The sequence below is a fragment of the Moschus berezovskii genome, chromosome 1, assembly GCF_049115385.1.
Source record: "Moschus berezovskii isolate FMDL1 chromosome 1, NW_MosBer_1.0, whole genome shotgun sequence".
NCBI lineage: Eukaryota > Metazoa > Chordata > Mammalia > Artiodactyla > Moschidae > Moschus > Moschus berezovskii.
The window spans coordinates 154,023,747-154,035,855 of record NC_142460.1 but is presented as its reverse complement, the minus strand read 5'-3'; the positions used below and the strand labels follow the sequence as shown (position 1 = coordinate 154,035,855).

At 37.6% G+C, this 12,109-nt stretch overlaps 1 protein-coding gene across 12 annotated transcripts in view; it reads right to left on the bottom strand.

Moving 5' to 3' along the window:
- The window catches only part of CEP70 (centrosomal protein 70), a 78,064-nt gene extending 66,056 nt beyond the window's left edge, over nucleotides 1-12,008 (bottom strand). For 2 of the 12 annotated variants that reach the window (XM_055412958.2, XM_088840317.1), the window contains exons 1-4: nucleotides 11,911-12,007; nucleotides 10,034-10,125; nucleotides 2,257-2,316; nucleotides 720-842 (exon numbers count right to left, since the gene is read on the bottom strand). In XM_055412958.2, coding sequence (XP_055268933.2) covers nucleotides 720-734 — 15 coding nt within the window. In that variant the 5' untranslated portion in view covers nucleotides 735-842; nucleotides 2,257-2,316; nucleotides 10,034-10,125; nucleotides 11,911-12,007. Of the gene's footprint in view, nucleotides 1-719; nucleotides 843-2,256; nucleotides 2,317-9,918; nucleotides 10,126-11,538 lie in introns of all 12 variants that reach the window. The other 10 variants (XM_055412949.2, XM_088840304.1, XM_088840302.1 and 7 more) reach the window with 10 other exon arrangements.
- Between the last annotated feature and the right edge of the window lie 101 nt (nucleotides 12,009-12,109).

Genomic DNA, 12,109 nt, shown 5'->3' with positions numbered 1-12,109 from the left:
CTCTTGGCAGAACTCTATTAGCCTTTGCCCTGCTTTATTCTGTATGCCAAGGGCAAACTTGCCTGTTACTCCAGGTATTTCTTGATTTCCTACTTTTGCATTCCAGTCCCCTATAATGAAAAGGACATCTTTTGGGGGTGTTAGTTCTAGAAGGTCTTGTAGGTCTTCATAAACCATTCAACTTCAGCTTCTTCAGCGTTACTGGTCGGGGCATAGAGTTGGATTACCATGATATTTAAAGGTTTGCCTTGGAAACGAACAGAGATCATTCTGTCGTTTTTGAGATTGCATCCAAGTACTGCATCTGGGGCTCTTTTGTTGTCTATGATGGCTACTCCATTTCTTCTAAGGGATTCCTGCCCACTGTAGTAGATATAGTGGTCATCTGAGTTAAAATATGTTTGCATAAAAACATAACTGTTTGCAAATTCCAAAATAGTTGAGAATGGCATTTTCCAAGTATAAACTGAAGAAGACCAGTTTAATGAAATATTAAATTAGTATTATGTAAGTAGGAAAAACTATAATAAAGCCTCCTTCTGGAGATTGATATGTTGCGAAGTCTTAGAATAAGGATACCATTTAATAGTTTTAACACATCATTTCCCAAAATGATTTGACTAAAGTAGCCTTTTAAAGTAAGATTTTTCACATTTGTCGATGTGGTATTCTTTGACACATACTTTGCTAAACACTGATTTCAAATATTTCAGGTTTACCTGTTTTTCAGTCATGAGTCTTAATGATGATTTGCTGGACTCCTTGGCTTTAGGGGCTGCTGTAGATACAATTTCTTTTGTAGCGTCAAAAGAAGTTGAGATTGGCAATAAAAAACTGATTGCCTAAATTTAAAAAAAGTACAATAGGTGTTGTACAATACAAAAGAAAATTATATTTAAAAGAACCTACTACTCTTGGGCAATTTAAGCATTCCTATGCCAAAACTTCTATGACTTCTAAGAAAAGTAATTTCCAGAATTATATAATGTTCTCCTCTAGAAATGAAACATTATGGGGTTTTACACACTTAAACACAAAGAAAACTATTTGTTTTATACAAAGAAAACTATTTGTTTTAACTAGGTAATGTGAAAAGCAAGTTATGGTAATAAACATTTTTTGGAAGCTGCTTCAAAAAAAACTGAAAGAATTGTCTGAATTCATTAGTTTAACAATTAATTCACTACCCTAACTCAAAGGGTAAATTAAATGCCACATTCTTAGGTGGTCTTTATGTCTAAGTAGATCAAAGGCTAGCAACACAACATATTCTATTTGACTGGAACAAATAGTTTACAAATAGTTTTACACACAAGTTTATATTCAGTCTACCCTCCCATAACGTGCTCTTGTTGTCTAAGACTGCCATTTTATAGGAAGAAATTTCCTTGAATTCTTATGGTATCTAACTCTTCCTTTTCAGAGGCACAATCATCCCACATATTCATTAGCATCATAGAATCTCACAATGTGAGAGAACCTTAGAAAGTGTTTAATCCAACATCTCCAGCTGTCCAGAGCTGGCAGGAAAGAATGCTGGGAGAATTGTACCAATATATCAGATGCTATAACCATGTGAGACCCAGAGAAGTAAAATGATCCTCCCTGCTGCTAGTTCAGTTTTTCTTGCAAATCACCCTTCTGTCCTTCTACTTCTGCTTCAGATAGTGAAATCCATCAATACTAGTCACCAATAATTCATTTTCAGCTATATCTAGTAACATGTTGCAAATTCTCCAATTCTGCCATTTTTACTGCTGACATCATAGAGTACTCTCTCCCCTTTAAATTCTGGTCTCTAATGCACTATGTTCATCTCTCTCACTTTTATTTAAATAAAGATACTTTTTGTAAGTATCAGCCAACTTCAGTGGCTACCACCTTTCAGCTAGTTTTTAAACTTTTCGTTAGAGAAATTTTAAAAAATATATACAAGTAGAGAAAGAGTAAATGAACCCATGTATATTCATTAACCCAAGATCAATAATAACCAACATTCTTCCATATTTATTTCATTTCTCTTACCCAGTTATATTTCAGTACTCACCTCCAATAAATATAGATTCATTTTAAACATAACTTCAATACCACTGTCACACCCAACTATATTAATTCCTTACTATCACTTAATATCTAGTCCATGTTCAATTTTCCCCCAAATGTCTTAAACATATCTTGGTTTTTTTTCCCAAAGAATCTTGAAAGTAGCAAGGGAGAAGTGACACATCACACACAAGGAATCATCGATAAGATTACCAGCAGATTTCTTAACAGGAACTTTGGAGACCAGGAGGCAGTGAGATGATGTATTTCTTTCTGAAAGAAAGAAACTGTCAATCAAGAATCCTACGTTTGGCAAAACTGTCCTTCAAAATTGAAAATAGAATAAAGATATTTCCAGATAAACAAAAGTTTAAGGGGTTCCTTACCACTAGACCTACCCTACAACAGTAAAGGGAGTCCCACTGGTTGAAATGAAAGGACACAGAACAGTATATCAAAGCCATATGCAAAACTAAATATCTCAATAAAGGTAAATGGCATGGTAAATACACAGGCAATTATAAAATCTGCTATTATTATAACAAAGATGTGTAACTCCACTCTTTGCTTTCTACATGACTGAAGAAATAGATAGTTTTTTAAAAAACAATCATTAGTCTAAAGCTAATATTATTATCACTTTGGTTTGTAATGTCACACATTTTCTACCTAATTTAAGAGACTAACTCATTTACTAGAATTTTTGTTTTTAGGCACACACGTATAAAAATGTAACTGTGCAACATCAACAACCAAAAGAGGTGGGGATAGAGCTGTAAAGAAGCAGAATTTTTACACGTTATTTAAGTGAAGCTGCGATAAATTCAAATTAGTGTTATAATTTTATAATGGTAAATGGAATCCTCATGGTCACCACAAAGAAAAGCGTGATAGGATATATAGAAAAAGAAAACATTCTGCAACAACAACAAAAAAATCAACTAAACAGAAGAAGACATAAATGAGCGGGAAAAACAGCCATAAGAAGTTACAAAAAAATAGCAAAATTACAGATAGCAATCCCCTACCTGTCAGTAATCACTCTAAATGTAAAAGGGTCAAACTCTTGACAGACTGGTAGAATGAATGAAAGAAAATATGATCCAACTATGTGCCTAAAACTAGACCCATTTTAGAGCCAGAGACACAGAGAGACTGAAGGTGAAAGAATGGTAAAAGGTATTTCATGAAAATAGTTTTTTAAAAAAAGAAAGAAAGTGTAGCTATATTAGTATCAGACAAAATAGACTTTAAATCAAAAAAGGCTACTAGAGACAAAAAAGGACATTACATATTAATAAAAGATTCGATACAGCCTGAATACATAACAATTATAAACACTTATGCACTTAATAACAGACCACTAAAACATGTAAAGTAAAAATTGACAGAATTGAAGGAAGAAATAGTTCTACAATATAGTTGGAGATTTTAACAGCCCATTCTCAAGAGTACACAGTAATCAGACAGAAGAAAAGTAATGAAACAGTCAATGTGACAGAGTAATAAAACAACCAGATCTAGTAAATTTATAAAGAACACTTTGGGGAATTCTCTGGTAATCCAGTGGTTTAGGACTCCATGTTTCCGCTGCAGGGAGCACGGGTTTGATCTCTGGTCAGGGAACTAAGATCCCACAAGCTGATCAAAAAGAAAAAAAGAAAAGAACACTGCTCAACAACAGAATACAGTCTTCCAAGTGCACGTGGGACATTATCAGGATAGACTATATGTTAAACCACAAATTAAGTCTCCACAAAGAGGTAAAGTTAGAAATCAAAAAATAAAACAAAAATTCGTAAGTTTATGGAAATTAGACAACACATTTGTAAATAACCAATGGATGAAAGAAGAAATCACAAGAGAAATTAGAAAATTCTTAAGATATTAATGACAACAAAACACAATATTTCAAAACTTATGGGACACAGTGAAAGCAATCCTAAGGGGGAAATTTAAGAGTTATAAAAATTTACATTAAAAACATGAAAGATCTCAAATTAACAACCTAAGTTTGCAACTTAAGGAACTAGAAAAAGAACAAACTAAACCCAAAGCTAGCAAAAGAAAAAAATAAAGATTAGTTAGAGCAGAAACAAAGGAAATAGAGACTAGGAAAGCAATAGAGAAAGTCAATGAAAGACATCTGAAAAGATCAACAAAAATGACAAATATTACCTGATGAACAGAAAAAAAGAGAAGACTCAAATTACTAAAATCAGAAATGAAAGTGGGAACAATACCACCAATTATACAGAAAAAAAGTATTGAACAATCGTATGCCAACAAATTAGATAACCAAAATGAAATGGACAAAGTCTTATAAACACAAAACCTACCAAGACTGAATCACAAAGAAATAGAAAATCGCAGTACATCTGTAACTAGTAATGAGACTGAATCAGTAATCAAAAAACTCTCCCCAAAAGAAAAGCCGTGGACCGAGTGGGCTTCACTGAGGAATTCTACCAAAACATCTAAAGAACTACTAACAATTCTTCTCAAACTATTTCAAAAAATTAGACAAGACAATACTTCCTAACTCATTCTTGGAGGATAGCATCACCTTAATATTGACAAGAAAAATAGTAATATCCATTGCAAGCATTGATGCAAAATACTAGTAAACCAAAGGCTTCCCAGGTGGCTTAGTGGTAAAGAATCTGAGTGCCAATGCAGGAGGCACAGGAGATGAGGATTTGAACCATGGCTTGGGAAGATTCCCTGGAGGAGGAAATGGCAACCCACTGCAAGTATTCTTGCCTGGAAAAATCCAATGGAGAGAGGAGCCTGGAGGGCTATAATCCATGAGTTTCCAAGGGTCGGACACAACTTAAGCGACTGAGCATGCACACTAGTAAACCAAATTCAGCAGCATATTAAAAGGATTATACACCATATTCAAGTGGGATTTATACTTGGAATGTAGAAATTAGTTCAACATATGAAAAGAAATCCATGTATTACATATTACACTACATTAATGAAATGAAAGAAAAAAACATACAATCATCTCAATTGATGCAGAAAAAGCATTTTACAAAATCCAACACCTTCTTGTGATAAACCCTCAACACCTAGGAATAGTAGGAAACTAACTCAACAAAAGATCCCCTGGAGGAGGAAATGGCAACCCACTCCAGTATTGCCTGGAGAATCCCATGGACAGAGGAGCCTGGGGTCTTAAGGTGCAGGACATGACTGAAGCAAACTAGCACACACACAACTCAACAAAAGCCATATATGAAAAAGCTACAGCGAACATCATATTCAATAGTAAAAGACTATAAGCTTTCCCTCTAAGACGAGGAACAAGGCAAGGATGTCACATTCACCACTTTTATTCCATACAGAAATGGAAGTTCTCACCAAGCATTTAAGCAAGAAAGAGAAAAATTATCCAAATTGGAAAAGAAGTCAAATTATTTCTATTTGCACAAGATACGATTTTATATGCCAAAAACCTTAAAGAATACACACACGCACAGATTAGAATAAATGAATTCAACAAAGCAGCAGGATATGAAAATCAGCATATAAAAACCATTTGCATTTCTATACACTGACAATAAATAACCTAAAATGGAAAATAAAAGAACTCCATTTACAACAGCATCAAAGAATAAAAATAGGAGTAAACCAAGCAGGTGAAAGTCTTGTACAATGAAAACTACAAAACACTGCTCAAAGAAATTAAAGACATAAGTAAATAGGATCATATCCAATATTCATGGATCATAAGACTTAATATTAAGACATCAATACTAACAAAGCAATATACAGATTCAGTGTAATCCGCATCAAAATCCCAATGACATTTTTTTTCAGAAATAGAAAACCCATCCTAAAAATACATATGGAATCTCAAGGGACCATGAATAGCTTGAATTTAACCACCTGAATGTAATCTTGAAAAAGAAGAACGAAGCTGGAGGAGTAACAGCATGAAGCTGAAGGAGTAACAGCTTCCTGATTTAAAACTCCTTTGCAAAGCTACATAAATTAAAAGAGTGGTGCTGGCATAGGCCAATTGCATAGAATAAAGAGTCCAGATATAATCCCCCACATTTACTGTCAAATGTGAGTGCTGAAGATGCTTTTGTACTTTGGGGTTGGAGAAGACTATTTAGAGTACCTTGGACTGCAAGGAGATCTAACCAGTCCATTCCAAAGGAAATCAATCCTGAATATTCATTGGAAGGACTGATGCTGAAGCTGAAACTCCAATACTTTGGCCACCTGATGGGAATAACTGATTCACTGGAAAAGATCCTGATGCTGGGAAAGATTGAAGGCAGGAGGAGAAGGGGACGACAGAGGACAAGATGGTTGGATAGCATCACTAACTTGATGGACATGAGTCTGAGTAAACTCCGTGAGTCAGTGATGGACAGGGAAGCCTGGCGTGCTACAGTCCATGGGGTCGCTAAGAGTTGGATACGACTGAGCGACTGAACTGACTATCAAATGGCTTTCAATAAGAATGCCAAAGAGCCTTCAAAAGGATATAATCAGTCTCTTCCTCTGCTGTGAAAACTGTAAAAAGAATGAAGTTGTACCCTTCTTAAGACCACACAAAAATTAACTCAAATGGATCAAAGACCTAAATTTAAGAGCTTAAATTGTAAAAATTTAAAAGAAAACACAGGGTAAAAGCTTCACAATCCTTAATTTGGCAATGATTTCTTAGATATGATATCAAAGGCATAGACAACAAAAAATAAAAACAGATAAACTGGACTTTACAAAAATTTTTAATTTTTGTGCATCAAAAGATACTGTCAACAGAGTAAAAAGGCAATCCATGGAATGGGAGAAAATATTCACAAATCATCTATGTGATAAGGAATTAATATCCAGAATATATGGGGCTTCCATGGTGGCTCAGTGGTAAAGAATTTACCTGCTGATTCAGGAGACGCAAGGGACACAGGTTTGATCCCTGAGTCAGGAAGATCCCCTGGAGAAGGAAATGGCAACCTACTACAGTATTCTTTCCTAGGAAATCCCATGGACAGAGGAGCCTGGTTGGCTATAGTCCATGGGGTTGCAAGAGTCAGACACAATTAGCAACTAAATAACAATAAACAATCCAGAATATACAGAGAATTCCAGAAACTTAACAAAAAAATCTCCAGAAGGCAATGGCAACCCACTCCAGTACTCTTGCCTGGAAAATCCCATGGATAGAGGAGCCTGGTAGGCTGCAGTTCATGGGGTCGCTCAGTCAGTCAGACACGACTAAGCGACTTCACTTTCACTTTTCGCTTTCATGCATTGAAGAAGGAAATGGCAACCCACTCCAGTGTTCTTGCCTGGAGGATCCCAGGGATGGGGGAGCCTGGTGAGATGCCGTCTATGGGGTCACACAGAGTCGGACATGACTGTAGTGACTTAGCAACAACAAAAAAAATCTGATTAAAAAATGGGCAAGGAACCTGAACAGACATTTCTCTAAAGAAAATATAAAAAAGGCTATAAACACATGAAAATATTTCAACATTACCCATTAGGTAAATGCAAATCAAAACTACAATGAGATCCCACCTCATACCCATTAGGATGGCTAAAAGACACAGAAATAACAGATACTGGTGAGGATGTGGAGAAACTGAAACCCTTGTGCACTGTCAGGAATATAAAACTTTATAGCTGCTATGAAAAATAGCGTGGTGGTTCTTCTAAAAATTAAATGTAGAAATGCCATTATGATTCAGCAATTTGACAAAAACTGAAAGCAGGGTCTTAAAAAGATATTTGAACATCCACGTTCACAGCAGCATTATTCACAAAATATAGCTAAAAGGTGGAAGCAACCCAAGTTCCATCAACAGATGAATAGATAAGTAAAATATGCTATAAACCATACAGTGGAATATTATTCAGCCTTAAGTAGTAGCGTGGTGTTAGCAGCTCAGTGGTGTTCAACTCTTGGTGACCCCATGGAGCCCACTAGGCTCCTCTGTCCATGGAATTCTCCAGACAAGAATACTGGATTAAGTAGTCATTTCTTCTCCCGGGTGTCTTCCTGACCAAGGGATCAAACCTGGGTCTCCTGCATTGCACGTGGATTCTTTACCATCTGAGTCATGAGGGAAGCCCACTCAGCCTTAAACAGGAAGGAAATGTTTACCTAAGTTAGAACATGGATGAACCTTAAGTATATTAGCTAGTTACAAACAAATGCTGTATGATTCCACTTATACAGAAAGTAGAATGGTGACCGTCAGGGGAATGGTGAGTTTTTTAATGGGCACAGAATTTCAGTTTTACAAATGAAGAGTTCTGTGTGTGTTTACAGAGACAGAGCTAGGATAGTTACATCTACCTGTCTACAGAAAGGCCTAAAACCATGATTGACTCAGGATCCCTAGAATACATATTATGATCTAGAAATGCTATTTCCTTTTGGGAAAAAAAAAAAGTTTCTTGAAAAATTATTTCAGATTTGGGACAGAACTGATACAAGATATCAGACAACAAGGGAGTTATTAAAGATTAGCAGTGCTGGACTTCCCTGATGGTCCAGTGGTTAACCGTTTCCAATGCTGGGGGCACAGGTTCAATCCTTGGTCAGGAAATAGCCAAAGGAAAAAAAGACTAGTAGGGTCATATCAAAAGGATAGGCTTGAGTAGGCTCCTCCCTCTCAAAGATGAGAGCACATTAGTTTTGATAATTATAATAACTGCAATGAACTGAAACCCATAAAATGTTTAAATTTATGACTTCATATTGATATTAGGTTTTTTAAAAGTATTATCTTCAGAAGATAAGGAATCAATTCATTTTCTCAAAAATTGGTAAATAAATGGAACAAATTGTTTATGCTGCCTTTCCTAAAGAGATTTTACCGCTACATATTCAACTGAGGGGCTAATATTCTAACAAACAAGTAAAAGAAATGATAGAATATCACTATTTTGCAGCCTTCAATGAACAGACAGGCATCAAGCATCAACAGGTGCTGGAAACACAAAGAGAAACAAGACATTCTGCACCTCCTATGATCCTGCCAAACACCACCTAGAGAATTACCAAAGGAATTGAATCTGAGTCTGATCCACTCTTTGATCCAGCTACAAATGTGTAGGCATTTCCCAGGGCAGAGGAACATAATCAACTCTATATGCAAACTGCAAAATCCAGACTGTAGGATATATAGGTCAAATGAGCCAAGTTCTTCAGATAAATTATAAGGAAAAGAAAAGAATAGGGGAAAAACCTACAGATTAAGCGTTTTTGTTTTTTTTTTTTAATATAATGAGCAAGAGGTACACTATAATGCTGAAGAATATAGATTTAGGAAAAAACTTTTTTTAAACACAAGGAGGAAATTACTATAAAAGTCAGAAAATAGCTACTAATGGGAGTCCAGAAGTAGTTGTAATTGGGATAGGCCAGTCTTAACATGGATAGCATGGTTCTCTACCCTGACCTAAGTAGTATCATCACTTAATTTGTTAAGGTATACATTCAGTATGTGTGTTCATTTCTGTTTGATTTCAGAAAAGTTCACTATTTAATAAAAAAAAAAATTTATTAAATAACAATAAAACCAAAAGTAAAGGAAATACTAACCAAAAGAAGGCTGGTATAGCCAGAATAGCGGGGTTTTAAATCATGGCTTCTGCCATGCAACCAAGAAACCACTAATTTCTGTGCCTCAATTTCCTTATCATAAAATGAGGATAATAAAAGTACTTAGCTCATAGGTTCTTGGGAAGATTAGGAAAGCTAAAATAGAAAGGACTAATTGAACAGAGTCTGGCACACAGCAGGATAGAGGTGGTGATGAGAATTGGTGTTATCTGTGTTATCTTAAATAGTTACTTAGCCTCTCTGGGCTTCACTTTCCTTTATGGAGCTTCAAATACCTGATAGGATTATGAGGAGGTCAATAGGAAATATATGTACAGTATTCCATAATTAGTAGATCTTTTCCATGGTCTCTCAATTCCCAGAGAGAGTTATCTGTCACATCAGACATACCACATTCCTCTTGCACTTTTCACCTTGTCATTCACGTTGATCTCAATGAAATGATCACTCAGTGAGTCTCAGGTCTGAAACTGGATCTTCATCTAGGTTTCAAAAAGATAAGAGATCCAAATCTTAAAATGCTCATCTCCTAGTAAGAAAGGTCTTGTGTTATTCCCAGAGCAGGCATCTATGGTACTGGTGGTAACCACTAAACAGAAACTGGAATCACTGAATTAACAGCTAATGGATGTCGATGGTCACCACTAAGTGCCTTCACTGGTGTCTTCTTTCCACTTATCTTTCCTCTCCCAGCTGTGCTAAAACATTTAGCTGGGTGTCCAACTCTATCAGTGTCTAGCATCAATTCTGATTCTGGCTTCAAAGGTAGAATAATTCTTATTGTCAGGAGTACTCTCAGACAGACAAAAACCGCTGAATACAAAAAGCAAAGGCAGGGAGAACAACTATCACAATTTCACCTGTGATCAAGCCCTCCTTTTCAGGGGCCCATGCTGTGAAATTAATGTGCCAATGGTTTGCAGCAGTCTTCTCCCTGCTACAAACTGTAACAAGACACAGGTCTGGAACCCTGAGTCAGGAGAGACCCAAAGCCAAGCAGAAGCTGCAGCTTGCTTTAACCAGTGTCATATCACACCTAAAGTAAAACTGTAGGAACAGCAGTTGTAGGGTAGTTCATTTAAACACGGCTAGAAAGACACATGCAGAGAAGCAAAACAAAGTTCTATCTCCTTGCACTGTCCAGGTCTACCAAAAATCCTTTTGGTAACTTGCCCTTTATAAGTCTGAAACCCCTATAACATGCACCATACATTAAAATGTATTTATTTTTCACGACTTTTGTGGGAAACCGGAAATAAAGCATAGGCAGTAGCTGTTCTTTCTCAAGTCACATCAAAATCTGTAATTAGGTTTCTCAAAAGTACATTTCACTTTATTGCAAATAAGTAAACGAAATTAGGGCTGGATCTCCTCTAGACCATATCATTCTGCCCCAGGAGAGGTTACATAAAGGGTCAGAACACACCTCCAAGCAGAAGCTGCAGCATTCCCTTGTCAGCCGCCTCTTCCCCAAGGTGGGGTGGGCAAGGCTCAAGTCTGTTTGGCAATACCAAAAGTAAAAAACAAAACAAAAACCTCAGAGGATTGAAACCAACATGGATAATGCGCGCACAGTGTTTAACCTTATGGTTAGAAAATAAAGTGGTACAAAAACACTTCTGTTTGACCTGCGTGTTACAAGTCTCTTGGCCTTGCAATTATTTCCAACTCACTGATCTTAATAAAAATCAAATTAGACTCTGCATAAAGAGCCCCGCACTCTGAAACGGGCCTAATAAAACGGAGAAAGAGATAATCATCTACCTACACCTTCACGTATCCCCCACCTTCTATTCCTAGCCTTCACTGGCCAAGCGACCTCCTCAGACACCTTGACACTGAAAGAAAAGTGGAGCGGGTCGGTCCTGGTGGACTCTTGGCGATGGAGTAACTACCTACTTATCCACAATCCAGGGCGCGCCGAAAATCGCTCCAAGCTTCACACTCATTGCCTCATTTAACCTTCTCAATCACCATGTAAGGCAAGAATTATCAGTTGTGTTCCACAAACGAACTGAGGCGCTGAGTTGTTACAAGGGGAGTCAAAGACCACAAAGGGCGGGAAGCCAGACTCGAACCAGGTTTATCAGGTTACCCTCCTCCCCTCGGCCTTTATACTGGGATTTTAATTGGCGCGAACCAGTCCCAAGGCGGCTGGCCTGACCACTCTCAGGGCGCAGGTGAGGTCAGTTCCCGGGGTTCCTCAGGTAGGGGTTCCTCAGGCGGGGCTCCGGCCGACGCCTCCGTAAACCCAGAACGCCGCTCACCTTCCTCAGCCGCCGCCTACCTCCCGCAGCGCGCTCAACCCGGCCGGCTCAGCCGCCTCCGGCCCCGCCTCTGCGACCGTTACCCCACCGTGGGAGGCCGGCCAATCGAGCAGGAGCTCATCGAGGAATCGACCTCTGCACTGGCTGGAACACCGCAGCGATTTTCTCAGATCGCCCGGGAGGGCTGGTCCTCTGGTTG